The 16,153-nt window shown below is 48.0% G+C and overlaps 1 protein-coding gene across 2 annotated transcripts in view; it reads right to left on the minus strand.

Annotated features, from left to right (window-relative positions):
* ZBTB16 (zinc finger and BTB domain containing 16) overlaps positions 1-15,654 on the minus strand; it is a 173,304-nt gene extending 157,650 nt beyond the window's left edge. For both annotated transcript variants that reach the window (XM_049778677.1, XM_049778676.1), the window contains exon 1: positions 14,249-15,654. In XM_049778677.1, coding sequence (XP_049634634.1) covers positions 14,249-15,513 — 1,265 coding nt within the window. In that variant the 5' untranslated portion in view covers positions 15,514-15,654. The remainder of the gene's footprint in view (positions 1-14,248) is intronic.
* Positions 15,655-16,153: the final 499 nt, after the last annotated feature.

Raw genomic sequence — 16,153 nt, forward strand, 5'->3', positions numbered from 1 at the left:
GTAGCAGAGCCTTATTTTAGCCAAGCATTTAGGGGACAACTGAACTGTCACGATTTCTGCATAGAATGTTTCCAATTCCTACTGGGTCAGCACCTGACCCTGGCTAGAGCAGTAGGTGTTTTTTTTTTTTATCTGAGACACACAAAGATGAGAACTAACTGGGTGTCCCCAGATCCCCTCCCATATCCAAACCGCCAGGTCTGACAGTCAGGACTCACCGGCCACTCCACTCCTACTCTCTCTAGCACCCCACAGTTAAAGCTTTTCTATTTCCCTGAATTACTGATAACAGTGCCATAAATACCAGAGGCACAAGGGTAGATTGGTTTGAAAGTGCCTCACCTTACACACACACACACACACACACACACACACACACACACACACACACACACACACACACACAGCAAAGCAACAAAAAAAAATCTGCTTTCTGGGTTAGATTCATGAGTTCCCCCTGCAAAGAAAAACTATGCCATTCGCTCACATCTCTGCACAGAATTAGGCTGGCTACCCTGCAGAAGGAGGTCAAATACTGTGATTCACTGCAAAAGTCACATTTAGAAACATCACTGGCTGGACAAGGAGCAGTGCTACAACTTTCTGTAGAGAGTTTGGGTTATGGGGGGGGGACCCACTGTGCTGGGCAAGGAAGAGGCCTCTGCCATGTTTTCCAAGGGCTTGAAATGTTCCCTGGAGGTGAAGGAGGAAGACAAGCATGGGAGTTCAGACATCCTAATTGGATGTTTGCATGGCTAACAGCAAAACTGGTGCCATCCACTTCTTCTGTGGGATTTGGGAGGGTGTGGAGTGAGTGTCTCAGTCTGGCCCTAAAGTTTTTGAAGACGAGAGATTCCAAACAAGCTCACTTGCTTCCCCATGTCTCACTGCCTCGCAGCCAACAACGCTATATACTCCAGACCCCAAAAGAAGCTAGGAAAGCAAATGTTCAAACTCCACCCCAAATCTCTGATCCGAGAGACAGATAGCCTTATCAAATGGGGAGGTCCCCTTCTCCTCACCCCCAGATTCCAGGCACCTCTAGGTGCCCACATACTCAAGCCCAGTCCCCACACCACCATCCAGGCATGGAAACAGTTAAGCCACTGTCACTGAATAAATCAAAAGTTCATGGCTGCAACATACCACAGAGCTTCCCTCTTTCCATGTGACAAGAACCAGAGAGGGGCTGAAATCTCAAGCATCCTGAGCTGGGTCTCCCTGGCCCGCACAGGTTAGGCCGCCAGGGTCAGGGCCATGGACCTTTAGCGGCAACATTCATTTCCTGAACAGGACAAGTCCTCCTGGCCATAAAGCTAATAGGAACTTCCTCGCACGGCGAGCTCTGGCTGACAGGGCTACTTGTCACTGGCCACGCAGGAGGAGAGCGCTGGTTCCCATTAGTGGCTTATGATGCCAGGTGCTACTAATAAGGTACATCGGCCAGAAACAAGAGCCTGCTAAGTTGTCTCTGACTCTGGAAGTAATCAGGCCGACGCTTTAGGGCCAGAGAGGGGCCTTCATGGGTGAAAAAAAATCAAAACACAAAAAATGAGGGGGGCTGTCACCTTCACTCGTGCAGCATCCAACTTCTGGATGTCTTCAATAAATACATTTCAAACGATCCCTCCCCATTTCCCCAAGCTCCCATGAAAGACTCCCCCAAATTAACACTAATCTCGTTTCCCCAGCACTGCAGGCCTGATGGATCACCCAAGGCCATTATGGTCGGCCACATCTGCTTCTCGCTATGGCAAGGAAAGTTGTGCCAACAGACCTAATGGCATTAAGATCACAATACTCAACTAATCCACTTAGAAGCCAAGACCGGGTGGCCAGGCGAGTATGGCAGGGGGCCCAGCTGAGAGAATTCACAAGAGATGTGGGCCACAGAGATGTGGTCTCACCCTGGGGTCTTTCGTAGTGAACGTGCTGAATGAGCACAAAACCTGCCAAGAACTATGTCTTCAAAATGATGCTTGATGAGGCTGGAGAGATAGCACAGTGGGTAAAGGGCATCTGTCTTGCATGTGGCCACCTCAGTTTTGATCTCCGGCATCCCATATGTTTTCCCGAACACCACCAGGAATGACCCTGAGTGCGACTCAAGAGTAACCCGAGCCAGATGTGGCCTAAGCTGCTCCTCTCCCCCAATGTTGCCGGATTAATTCATCTTTGGAAGCCCTGTGGCCTGGAGGGTGGGACATGGGCAAGGGCAGGCATTCTGGACACCCAGCACTTACCACCTCCTCTCCTTAAAGGGCTACCTGAGCTTAGCTCAGTTTCCACCACAGGAACCGGCTCAGGATGCACCTGGGCAAGCCACCCTCAGCATTTAGACGAAGGGCTGATAGAATACTGTTCAGCTAAGTTTATATAAGAACTGCATTGATTTCAGTACCCTGGGCTCTGTGGAGCAAGAGACCAGCTCCTAGGCAGGGCAGTGCAAGGACTCACAGAAAATAGTCCTAGCCCAGAGGGCATCCCTGGAAACAGTTTGTACAAGGCAGTAGGAACCATCAGCCAGGGTTGCTGGGGGACAGAGGAAAGAGGCAGGGACTGGACCAACACAAACACTCTGTGCACTCCACATTGCCAACATGTTCCCATTTCACAACAGCCATGAAAGCCTGATGGGAAACACACAGGCACTCTCGTGAGTGCCTCCATTTACTGACCTGCCTAGAGGCCACCTCATTGGCCTCTATATTAGTATTCCCACTCCACAAGTGAGCAAGCAGGTATGAGAGGATAAGGAACATAAGCAGTCACACAAAACCCGGTCAGTGAAGACATCAGATTTAACTCCAGTGTAACTGGCTTGAACTACATTCACTCTGTGTAAAGCTTGAGGTCAGCAGTGGAGGGGGCTGCATTCCAGGCAACAAGTTTTTGTTTTTTTTTTACTACCAGGACCATGACCATAGACTAGAGAATTTCAAATGACAGAACCAGACTTTCACCTGCCTAGAACAGAACTGCCAGTCTCAGAGAAAGCTCAATGGGGTGGACCACCTAGGAGCCAAACGGGCAACCCTAGCACTGCATAGTCAGTCCCTTGAGCACCCCCTGGCATGTCCCAAAACAGGAATATAAAAAAATAAAATAAAAATAGAACTGAACTGTTGCAGAAACAAGTCTTAGCTTCTCAGGGAAATTCTAGATCTATCCAAAGGGCACATAGATGGGGCCAGAGAGTAAAGAAGGTGCTTTGGCACACAGCAAACCTGAGTTCTATCCCCAGCACCACATATGGTCCCTCCAGGTGTGATCCCTGAGCACAGAGCCAGGATTAAGCCCTGAGCATCTCTAAATACAGCCATAAAAAAACAATCCAAACAAAGGGCAAATGAAGGCACAGCAGCATACATCTAACTAAACAAGTAAGGAAAGTATTTTCTCCCAAGGGCCACTCACTTCATCTGCAAGCAGAGCAGTTTCACATGCTCTTGTAGGCAGCTGCAAAAAACATATGTGTTAGCAGTCAGGTACCAGGGCCAGAACACATGATTCCACAGTTTTTATATAATCACAGGCCAGGAGTTCCCCACTAGTTCCAGGAAGACTGGTCTCTCAACAATACTTCTTTTAAAGTCATTAATTCAGGGCCAGAGCTATGATACAGCGGTAGGGCGTTTGCCTTGCACGCTGACTCAGGATGGATCGTGGCTCGATCCTCTGGCATTCTATATGGTCCCCTAAGCCAGGAGTAATTTCTGAGCATATAGCCAGGAGTAACCCCTAAGCATAACCGGGTGTGGCCCAAAAAAATCAATCAATAAAGTCATTAATTTAAAAAACTGAGGTGATTAGAAATGCTTTTCTCCTAAATTAGCAAAAAAAAAAATCAAAGAGCACAAACGGAGTTTAATTCTTAACGGTTGAGCATAATCACTATTTTAAAGATTCATAAATAGTGATCCTTGAACAAACCGGAGGAAAACATGCAGCTGAGCTACAGTTCTCTTCATCCCCTCCATTCCTCCAGCAGCACCATCCAAAAGTGACAGCTAATTAAAATGTGACTTCTCGCCAAGAGCAGGTAACAAAATCAAAGAAATCATCTTTGAAATTTCCCAGTTTGGTCAAGTTACCAAATGAGCGATCACATTCCAGAGAAGAAATGATAAATATTAGAACTCCAAAAAGGTGAAGGAGAGGTGCTTGCCTTTGGCCCCCAGTGAAGCCTCATCCCCAACACACATCTGTCCCAGCCCCATCGAGTGATCCCTGAGCAGAGAACCAAGAATAGTCCTCAAAAATTCTAGGTGTGGGGGCTGGAGAGATAGCATGGAGGTAAGGCGTTTGCCTTTCATGCAAGAGGTCATCGGTTCGAATCCCAGCGTCCCATATGGTCCCCCGTGCCTGCCAGGAGCAATTTCTGAGCATGGAGCCAGGAGTAACCCCTGAGCACTGCCGGGTGTGACCCAAAAACCACAAAAAAAAAAAAAAAAAAAAAAAATTCTAGGTGTGGCCCCCAAACAAACAAAAAATAATAAAAAAATAAAAACCGACAAAATAAAAAATAATTTAAAAGCTGACAAAAGCTAACTGGCCCCAATTTAGCAGGCTCATTTTCACTGCCAATCCTGATTTAAAGACAATGAAATTCAACTATTCAAAAAAAAAATCTATAAAGATGGTGTTGGGGGGCGGAATAAAAGGGTAAAAAAAAAAACAAAAAAGGCAAGTTTTTCTAAGTGTTAACAAATCCACAAACAGCTCCTCCAAGTGTTCGATTTTTACCACTGGAGAAGCCTCAAGCCTGTATCACACCAGGAGCATGCTACCAGCTATGCCTTCCACCAAACTTCACATCCAATTCCCTTGCCAAAAGATGAGAGATTTCCAGGAGCCCAAAAAGTTAACAACTAAGGCCATTCATCACCCCCAAAATGACACTTCCTGGAAATAGAAAAGAATTCAGAAAGGATTTGGGGAATCTGTAAATGACAGAACAGCCATAAATAGAGACAAGATGCTGGGCACACCTGACCTTTACGATTGACGTCAAGGAAGATAGCTCCAGTCTCTGAGCGTGGTGTCTTAGGGACGGTGTTGGCAGGCAAGACTAGGTCAGAGGGCTCTGGCCCAGAATGGCGATGCCCATGTTCTTATATGGCCTGGTGTGGTGCACCCTAGGCTTTGAGTTAGAAGGTTAGCCAGACTCCTGGCATGATCCATTTATAGCCATGTGATTGGGCCAGTTGCTGGCCGAGTCCTTCTCTCCAGCTGAAAATGGGAACTGGCAATGGTCAATGATGCCTTATCTCCAGCCCTTAGCAGTTTCAATGATGCCTTATCTCCAGCCCTTAGCAGTTTCTGCCATCTGAATTGTACAGACAAGAAAGAAAAGAAGGGTGGGCCGCAAGTGTTGACCCGTGTCTGGGAAGCCTCAGGAAGCATTCTGTAATCAAACACATTAATATCTGTGCAGCAAAACATATGAATATTCAAAATAGGCAGGATAAATATAGCTCCCCATCAGTTCAGATCAGGTTTTGCCACTAAATGAATTTGCTGCAAACTTCCACAAAACCATTTAAGCTTTTCAGAGCTCTTCAGACTCGATCATCACAGATCAGGGAGGTGGGGTGCCAGACCTGTTCCCCCCCCCCCACAAGGAAGACTGTGAGGTTAACAGAGGTAAAAGCATTAAAGTTTACTTGGCAAAGGAGAATGTGTTAGCAACTGATCCAAAGCATTACCAATATTTCTGATTATTCTACAGCACACGCCTTTCCAAACAGGACCTAGTGTGACCTCAGAGATGCCTAAAGCTTGTCACAATAATGAAAAAGAACTCAGAGTTCAGAGAAACTTCAAACTTCCCCCAAAGTGGCCTAAGCTGAGGTCAGTATTTATTGGCGTTCGATGTGGCCCAGCACTGAAAGCCAGCTGACAGAGCAAAGGCCAGCCCTCAACCTGCCATTTCTACTCTGTGGTCCCCAATACCCAACAGCTAATTCCAAAAAGGCCCCTGCCCTGCGAGGTGCTGAGCATAAAGGTGCAGGGAGGCATCTGAGACCATTCTTGCGGTCCCTGAGTGTCTCCTCCAGAACCAAGTAAGATTTCCTGGGGGGGGGGGGGGGTACACAGATGCTGGTCTGAGGCAGACTCACTGCCTCTGGGACTCTCACCAGGGCCCTGATTATATAGCATTTGGCTCTGATTCAGGGAAGACTGAGAGCTCTGAATAATGTTTAAGGTCACCCTCCTGTGCTGTGCAAATCTCATTGCTTGTGCTGTAACACTGAGAAAGAGAGGGTGCAGCTAAGCCAGTTGGGCTGATCCCTAGATCAGATCCAGACAGGCAGAACCAACAGGCAGGCATCCAGCAAGAAAAGTGACTGCAATAGAGTTCTGGAGCCTGAGACAGAGGCCTTCGCCTTTCACATTAGCTTCTGGGCAGAGGACCCCTAGGGAAGGTTTGAGGGTCCACAGTTTGTTCCTGTCTTTGCCTGGAGAGTTCCAGAATCTGTGTCTTCGTAATTGCTTTGGCTTCCTTTGAATCGCCAAGTCAGAGTCTATGGTCTCACCTTCAACCCTTGACCACCTTTGCTCTGGTTTTTACCTTGCCCCCACTTTCCCACACCCCAAAGGGAACACAAATCCCCTAAGTTTTTCATTGTTTCTGGCCTGACTCGCCACTCTCTCCCCAGCATGGGAAATTTTCTGGTGGGCTTCCAGAACAAAACCTCCTTTCTATTTCTCTTACTGGCTCTCACCTCACTTTCTCCCAAAGCCTTTCAGGTCCTCAAGTAAAAAAGCAACAATTATTGCAAGACCAACTTTTACCCATCTTTTATCTCACTGGCTTAAGAATGAAAACATTGCTACAGGTCATTCCTGGTACATGCAAGACTTGGGGCTCAAACCCCAGTGCTACATGGCCCTCCTGGTTTCCAAGCATCACCTGACCAAACACCAAACCCATCAGACAGAGCAGCAACAGGAGTGGTCCATGGCTTCCTGAATACTGCTGATGTGGCCCCATAAGGATACTAATTTAAAAAGGAGTTAAACTTTAACTGTTAAAGCAGGGGTCTTCAAACTGCGGCCCACCAGCAGTGAACGCTGTTTGGTTGCCAAGATACCTACCTGCATATACACTCAGTATCACGGTTTCTCAGGGATGACGTCAACTGCCTCTGCCCACGGCATGTTGTGTGCTGGGAGGGTGGGTATGAGGGCAGTGTTGAGAGGGACACTGATGTGCCCTTGTGCCTGGCGCTTGGCATGCGCGTTGCTGATGACGTCACTGGAGGGCGCCGGACGTGGCGAGGAGTACCACATGTGGGTGACTATATGATGTAAAAAGGTGCCTGCTCCACCCCCAGGCAACTGGTGGTGTCTGTGTGCTGTGCCTGCCTGTCAGTGAGGTTTTCCTCCACTCCCTCCACTGCCAAAGGTCAGTCAAAAGTGCCATAAAAATAAATTTTTGCCAGATGGGGGGTTCTGCCCGATTGGGCCATGGGTGACTCATATGAAAATTCCCCTTTGGGGGTGGTGAGGCCTTCAGTGTTGAAATCAAAGTTAGGGGGTGGGAGGTGGTTGGGAGGTTAGGAGTTCGGTGCTGAATTGCCCATGTGGAAAATTAGGGGTTCGATGCTGAAGCATTTTAAAGGGGTTACATTGCAAATTTTATATGCATTTTGCGATTCCTTTTCAGCGTTCACATGCTGATTCCAAACATATCAATTTGGGCATTATATAGGGAGATATAACTGAACTATCAGGGACTGAGCTGGTCTTTTTAGAAAAGCCTGCAAGGGGTAAGTGTTCACATCAGGGACTAATGGGGGTTCATACACTGTGTATATATACACACATATTGGTATTTCACTAATATCAGTTTGGAATCCCTAGGAAACAATGATGTCAAGAAAAAGAAAAATTGACGGCGAGTGTAGAATATTCAAAGAACAGTGGACTTACGATTACTTTTTTATGCGGTACAAAGAAAAAGCTGTGTGTCTGATATGCCAGAATATAGTTGCTGTGTTCAAAGAATACAATTTGCCACTATCAAACTCAACATAAAGATAAATATGATTGTTTGGTTGGAGAAGTGAGAAAAGATAAAATATTACAACTGAAACATACACTGACGACTCAGCAAAATACTTTTGTGAAGCAGAAGCAGTTAAATACTTCCTCACTGTGGGCAAGTTTTCAAGTTGCCAAGCTAATAGCGTGCAATGGCAAACCGTTTGTGGATGGAGAATTTGTTAAAGAATGCCTTATTTCTGTTGCCAAAGAGATGTGTCCAGAGAAGGCCGATTTATTTAGTACAGTGAGCCTTTCAGGAGTTACAATGACACGAAGGATTGAAGAAATGGGAGAAAATTTGCTGCACCATTTGCAAAACTCTGCAAAGAAACTTTGCTATTTTTCCTTGGCACTCGATGAAAGCAATGATGTTCGTGATTCTGCCCAACTTCTCATTTATATGCGTGGGACAAATGAGTATTTTGAAGTCACTGAAGAGCTTGCTGCACTGCAAAGTATCAAAGGTACAACCACAGCAGTGGATATATTTGAAAAGGTTTGCCAAACTGTGAATGGTTTGGAGCTGGACTGGGTTAAACTAGTCAGTGTAACAAATGATGGTGCTCCTAGCATGGTGGGGTCTAAGAGAGGAGTAATTGTTCACATTACACAAGAGATGGACAAACATAACCATCCTCATCCAATTGCCATACACTGCCTCATCCACCAACAAGCGCCGTGTTGTAAATCACTGAAGTGGGACTCTGTTATGAAAATTGTGGTATCTTGTGTTAATAACATTAGAACTCATGCACTAAGCCAAAGACAATTTCAGGAATTTCTATCTGAGGTTAATGTTGCCCATGAAGATGTTCTGTACCACACAGAAGTCTGTTGGTTGAGTAGAGGGAGAATTTTGAAACGTTTCTATGACTTACTTCCACAGATTACAGCTTTTCTACTTTCAAAAAACCAAAAAGTACCAGAGCTCAATGATGCAGAATGGAAATGGCACCTTGCCTTTCTGACAGATATAACAGAGCTATTCAACAGTTTCAATCTGCAACTTCAAGGCAAGGGGAAGCTCATCTGTGATATGGCATCGCATGTGAAAGCACTGAAGTAAAATTAGGCCTTCTCATCAAACAAGTACAGGAGGAAAACTTCAGTCATCTCCCAACAACTCAAAACCTGTCAGCGGACAAATCATTGGTTGCATTCCCAAAGGAAACATGTCTGGCTTCACTAGAATTGTTGCAAAAGGAGTTTCAATTTAGATTCAAAGAGCTTCATCTCCATGAACAGGATATACAGCTTTTTCGTAACCCATTTTCTGTTGAGATTGAAAATGTCCTTACAATTTATCAAATGGAACCGGCTACTGCAGAATTGTGACTCTCTGAAAGACGCATTTAAGTCAAGTAACCTTTTGAATTTCTATGCATCTCTCCCCTCTGAGACATATCCAATATCAGGAACCATGCACTCAAAATGGTAACCATCTTTGGTAGCACTTAGGCCTGTGAACAGACTTTTTCAAGAATGAAACATCTGAAATCTCCAACCAGATCAAGATTAACTGATGCCCACTTGCATCACTTGTTATGGCTGGCAGTGACAAATATGGAACCGGACATTGACCATCTCATTAGCCAAAAGCAGGCCCACAGTTCCCATTGAAATACTGGTGCGTGATCTGTTTATTTATAAATGGTTTTCATTTTATTTATATAAGATATGTGCAGTGTGAGTAGGAATTAGTAGCTCATATAGTCCGGCCCTCCAGCTCTCTAAGGGACTGTAATCTGGCCCCCACTTTAAAAAGTTTGAAGACCCCTGTGTTAAAGCAAAGTCTATCACCTGCTTTTTTTTTCTTTTGGTTTTTGAGTCACACCCGGTGCGCTCAGGGGTTACTCCTGGCTCTGTGCTTAGAAATAGCTCCTGGCAGGCAGGATTGGGGGACCACATGGGATGCCGGGATTCGAACCACTGTCAGTCCTGGGTTGACCTCATGCAAAGCAAATGCTATCACTCAGGCCCTATTACCTGCTATTTTGCCATGCTCATTGCTATTCCACAGCTTTCTAACATCAAAATATCCCATTGCTACAGTACAGGTTTTGCATCAAAAAACTCCAGGTTCCAGAATGATAAATAATACAGCAGGTCAGGCTCTTGCCTTGTACTTGTACTCAGCCAACCTGAATCGATCCTTGGCACCTCTTATGGTCCCTGAGCACTGCCAGAATTCCTGAGTACACCAAGTTTGAGCACCACCCTGAGTCTCACCACCCCCAAGTAATAAAAGGTGGTACCAGGCTACAGGCTGAAAACTCTTGAGGTATTTACAGAGGTCAGGCCAAGATGCCATCCACCCCACCACATCCACCATCTTCCCAAGCACAAAAACAGCCCGGCTCTTCTAACAAGATTCAAAAGACTCTGCTGACTCTTTCCAGGTAGTCTGGTTGGGACTAAAACTCTAGGGTCTTTCTTAGAATGGGTGGAGACAGAATCTCTTTTCTGCCTGAAGCCACAGCACCCCACAGCCACACCCATGGCTTTCCATCAGGCTCTACAACTCAAGCTTCTCAAACTGCCAACCCACTAATTTGTTCCAGATCTATAGATCAAGTGGCCGTGTGACAATTCAAAATTTCATAGTGGTGTTAGCCTAGTAGGATCATAGCAAACATGATGGGAAAGTTACAGAGAAGCCCCACAAGCTCAGTGAGTTAATAACCAGTAATGCAGAAGACTCAACTAGCATCAACCATAGTCCCATAAATTCTCAGACAATGATTTTAGTAACAACATTGAAAGATATAACAATTATTTCAAATTGGCCCTTGTTGATCTAAGTTTTGATAATTCCATTTGCCTTTGAGTCATAACAAAATGAAGTAAATTTGTTTGTGCCTACAAGGGGGCAGGCTAAGGTGGTGGGTGGGAAACTGGGGATACTGGTAAAGGGAAGGTCACAATGGTGGTGGGATTGGTGTTGGGACAATTAATGCCTGAAATTACTGCATTATGAATAACTTGGTAAATCATGGTGTTATAATAAAAAATGTTTAATAAATCAGGGCCGGAGCGATAGCACAGCAGTAGGGCGTTTGCCTTTCACTCTGCTGATCCAGGACAGACCTCGTTTTGATCCTTGGCAACCCATATAGTCCCTCAAGCCAGGAGCGATTTCTGAGCACATATCCAGAAGTAACCCCTGAGCGTCACTGGGTGTGGCCCCAAAACAAAACAAAACGAAAACCTTTATAAAAGTAGTAGGACCTCCAAGGTCCCATCCCAAACACCAAAGTTCCTCTAAAAACTGAGCTATAAGGGGGCCAAAGAGATAGCATGGAGGTAGGGCGTTTGCCTTTCATGCAGAAGGTCAGTGGTTCGAATCCGGCATCCCATATGGTCCCCCCCAAGCCTGCCAGGAGCAAGTTCTGAGCATGGAGCCAGGAGTAATCCCTGAGTGCTGCTAGGTATGACCCAAAAACAAAAAAAAAAAAAACCTGAGCTATAAGAAGTTCCCCCAGCCACACAGCACCACCATATATGGCCCATACACAAAAATAAAAATCCAAGAAACAACCTGTGCTTCTCTGCACTGTCTGGCCTTTCCTCTGTCCTACTAACAGTGATATTGGGAAGAGGAAGAGAAGATGGTCCAAAATTAGAGAAGCTGCCTCATTCTGGAGCACTAAGGGCAAGAGAGCAAGCAACGGGCCCCATGAAGCAGATTCAACAGAATCCAGGAGCTTCTGGGGGATGAGGCAGAGCCAGTCCCAGATTCTTTGGACTGTGTCTCCATGCAAAGCTGTGCTCAGCTCCAGTTTCTTAGGGTTGCAGCAGCTTACTTTCCATCTTCCATCAAAAGCACATTCTCCGTGTCAGCAGCCCACAGCATGACCCCGAGGATTCCAGGACCCGTGCCTGGCCATCCGATGGTTCCAAGGACAGGGACACTGTCAGCACAGCCAGCAACAGACTGGAGGCAGATAGTGCTATGGATACGGCCTGCAATACCTCAGAGCCATAGGAGCCAGGGGCCTCATTCATTCCTCACCTTTATGGCCAAGAAGTACCAGCCACAACTTTTCAGGGAGTTGAACCTCATTTTATGGGTTCAGCACCAGATCCACTGGAGCATGGAGGGTGCCCTCTGCAGTGCTCAGGGATTTAACCAGGGTCAACCATCTGCCAAGGCAAAGCACCTTAGCTCCTTTACTCTTCTCTCTCCAGCCCTCCATCATCTCTATTTCTAAAAGAACCAGGTAAGATTCAGAATGGTCATATCACCAGCCCAAGCTCTCAGCACCAGATACAGGCTATTTTCCCTCCTACTTTCTAGAAAGTACCATCCAGAGCCCCATGAAGACCAGGGCCACCCAGAAAGGGAAGGCAGAGCTCTCAGGCTCTTTCAGAGAAAAGAACATACAGAGAAATCCTTCCCTTCACCCACATCCCCCACCCTCACCCCACACCTATTGACCCCATTTCTCAGAGCAAAGAACTGAAATAATTCACATCCAGAGAAGAGATTCATCTCTCTGGTCAAGATTGGGGAGGGGGGTTTCCTCTTTAGGAAAGTTTCGGCACAAAACACACATGACCTCGAACTATTTCTCAGCGGTTAGAGCAATAAGAAGACACACCTTAGCAGTAGTTATTTTTCACACCCGCAGGAAAAAAAGTTTGAAAAAAAATGTGTATATACATAAAGCCACTTTAAGCTCAGCAGCAACTTTCCACAATGTAGTTCTGGGTAACCAGATTGACCTTCCTGTGCCTCTACCCACTCCTGTCCCCAAATGGGTGGGGGGGGGGGGGTAGGGAGAGGGATGGTGGCCAAGATGTACAGAAGAATTCACCACAGATCATCAGAACAAGCTATGGTACAAGGACAAATGTTCCAATGTCAACCATAGATGTGGGATATGCTGCCATCACACACCTGTTCCAGGAGCAGGCAGGTGAAATGACAAGGCCCAGGCCCTACAATTCACTCCCAGGGAGGCGAATCACAAAACCTCTGCTCTACACGCAAAGTGGCCTCCTCAGGAATGAATGGCTCCCCAGAGGCAGCAGAAGGCCCCAGGGGGTTGAGACCTAAATTCAAGGGTCTCATGGTAGGATACTTGCCTTACTTAGGCACGGCCTTAAGGTGCATCTCGGCACCAGAAGAAAAAAACATGAGACCTAAACGTGAAAGCACTTCTGGGCCCTGCCTCATAATGCCTCCAGAAAAGGTCCTCCTAGGAAAGAGATATGGAACAAATTCCATAGCTTGGGCCCTACTACAAACCAGCCCCATCTCTGAGCACGTGCAATAGGCTCCATCACCCAGAAGGAAGCGAAGCTGGGAGAGCCATGACTTCCCCAAGTGGTATTTCATTCAACTGAAAAGTGGGGTCATGAAAATGGGATTCAACAGGTGGTAAATCCCAGCCTTGTGCCCCTCCTTCCCTCTGGACTTTAAATCAATTCCAAAGAGTGTTCAGGAGAAGAGGAGAGATGGAAGCAGAAGCCACGTTTAGATGATAAATGACCACCAGGAACCCGGAGGAAGTGGTGGCAATTCTGGAGCCTGAAGCAGCAACCAGTCCCTCCCGGTAGGCCACAAGGGGTAGAGAGAGGCCCTGTCTTTACAAACAGTGCCACAGAGGAGCCCAGATTCCAAATCTGATAGCAGAGTCCAAGTCCGCCCTGGGAGCTCCAGCTTCCAACCTCCATCAATCCTTTCCTCCTTCCCCCTTCCTTCCACCTCCTCTATTTTTAGGGGTAGAAGAAGCAGCACATGGGTGCCCCAGAGGAAAGATGAGACAGTACCTGTAAAAAAAAAAAAAAAAGCAAACAGGCCCTTGGGGGTCTGAGCAATAGCACAGTGGGTAGGGCGTTTGCTTTGCATGCAGCCAACCTGGGTTCAAGACCTAGTATCCCATATGATCTCCTGAGCCTGCCTGTCGTGATTTTTGAGCGAAGAGCCAGGAAGTAACTTCTGAGTGCCACTGGGTGTGGCCCCCAAAAACAAACAAACAAAAAAAAACAGGTCCCCTATACCTCCCATGGTGTGCCAAGATCTAGAAAAGCACACCGCAGTCCCTGGACTCGGGAAGAAGTTCCTGTGAACACTGAGCCTGGAAGGCAGGGAGACCCATCCTCTGACATGACAATGGCAGGGCATGAAGGTTGGAGAGTGCCTAGGTGCGGGTGCTGAGTGCCAGACAAACCAAGGGGTGCAGATCCCTACCTGTGTTGCTCCACGGCCTCATTGTCAGGGAGTTCCACCCCACAGACGCTGCACTGCTCCCCGATGCTCCGGCTCTCTGGCTTCATGCCCACAGCCAGCTCACCCAGCTTGTTGAACAGCTCCCTCTGGATGAAGCCCTGGGGCAGCAGCCCCCCGTAAGTGCTGAAGTCCATGGAGACGGCGAGGGCGGGTTGCACGTGGAGGCCAGACGTGGAGGACGGCATGCTCAGCACGGCGTCGGCCTTGTGGTTGGGCAGCACAGAGTAGAGGCCCAGGGCCTTCTCAGTTGGTGGCCCTGGATGTTCTGGGCGACCCGGGGGTCCTTGGCTGGCCTCAGAGGGGGTCTGCAGCTGTTCCGCACTCTCCTCTCGCCCATAGTGCAGCTCCCTGGCGCTGGTAATGACACTGCTCCTAGTGGGGGTGCCCGGCCCCTCCTTGCCCCTCTCTTCCACCTTGTCCCCCAAGCCACCAGAGAGGCTGGAGTCGACGGTGCCAGGGCTCTCCTGGCTGGGCACTTCATCCACCTGCATCATCTCCGTCTTCACCTCTGCAACCCCTAGGTGCCGCCCACCCCCTGCTAGAGAAGTCTCCTCAGGGCCTGCGGGAGGCTGCAGGGTCCCCTGCAAGAGAGACTGTCCAATGGTCATCAAGCTGTCCACGGCCGCCTTGGTGGGACTCATGGCCGAGAGGCCGAAGGAGGTGGATACAGAAGGGCTCTGGTCCACCATTGGCCCTGCCAGGCTGGGCGCAGCCACACTGGCATAGCCGCTCTCCTCGCTGGAATGCTTCGAGATGAAGATATTCTTCAGGTACCGGGTCTTGCGGTCCTCTTCCTCCTCGGCCCCACCTTCTACCATGGTGGCCTCCGTGTCATTGTCATCGGAGGCCTGGATGGTCTCCAGGATCTTCAGGCATTGCTCCTCCAGGTACTCGATCTCCAAGATCTCAGCAGCGTACAGCAGGTCATCCAGATCCTCAGCCTTGGCCTGCAGCGTGGCCGTGTAGGCATACTCTAGAATCTGCTGGAAGGTCTTTGGCGACAGGAAGTCCAGTGTATAGTGCTGGCTATTGCGGTGGAAGAGGATCTCAAACATCTTGCTGGTGCATGCCAGTACTGTGCGGTGGGCGTGGAACTCCTGGCTGTCCACCATGATGACCACGTCGCATAGCGTCCCCGCTAGCCGCATCTGGTTGGCCTTGCACAGGAGCCCCGTGGGGTGGCTGGGGTTCTGCAGCTGGATCATGCCCATCTTTGTCAGATCCATGGTGCACCCCGCAGCTTAGGCATGAGGCTTCCTGTCGTCCTGGGTTCTGCGTAGCGGGGCAGGGTGCGTTTCCTGGGCCAACAGAAAGAGAGAGAGAGAGAGAGAGAGAGAGAGAGAGAGAGAGAGAGAGAGAGAGAGAGAGAGAGCAGAGCGCTAATGGGGAGAAGAGAAGAGGCACAAGAGAGAACAAAAGGTAGATTAGTTATCGTCATTAAAAGGAAGCATTCCAACCCAGTGAGGCGAGGCCCCCTGGCCAGAGCATCTCAGGAGATTTTTTAAGGGAGGGGAAGAAAAGGGCATTTAAGACAAGCCGGAGTCTGGCTTTAAAAGGAGTTCAAGAATGAGAGGAGCACAGAGAAGTTTCTGCCAAATAGAAGCCTAACTTGCTTCAGATGCAATGAAATAAAAATGGCAGTGCTGTTGGGCGAGTCTGGGGCTTTCTCTACTTCTGAGTTGGGGGTGTTGGTTCTTGAACAAGACCAACATCCATTATAAGAGGGCCTATCTGCACTGGATGAATCTCTCCACTTCATGTCATCAACGGACCTCTCCAACCCACTCGCAGCCTCCTCTCCCAATGCCAGCAAGCCTCACCTCCAGGACATTTTTCCTAAGCTCAGCCTCAGTGTGGCAATGCCAG

Source organism: Suncus etruscus, chromosome 8 (assembly GCF_024139225.1).
Source record: "Suncus etruscus isolate mSunEtr1 chromosome 8, mSunEtr1.pri.cur, whole genome shotgun sequence".
In the NCBI taxonomy this organism is placed as follows: domain Eukaryota; kingdom Metazoa; phylum Chordata; class Mammalia; order Eulipotyphla; family Soricidae; genus Suncus; species Suncus etruscus.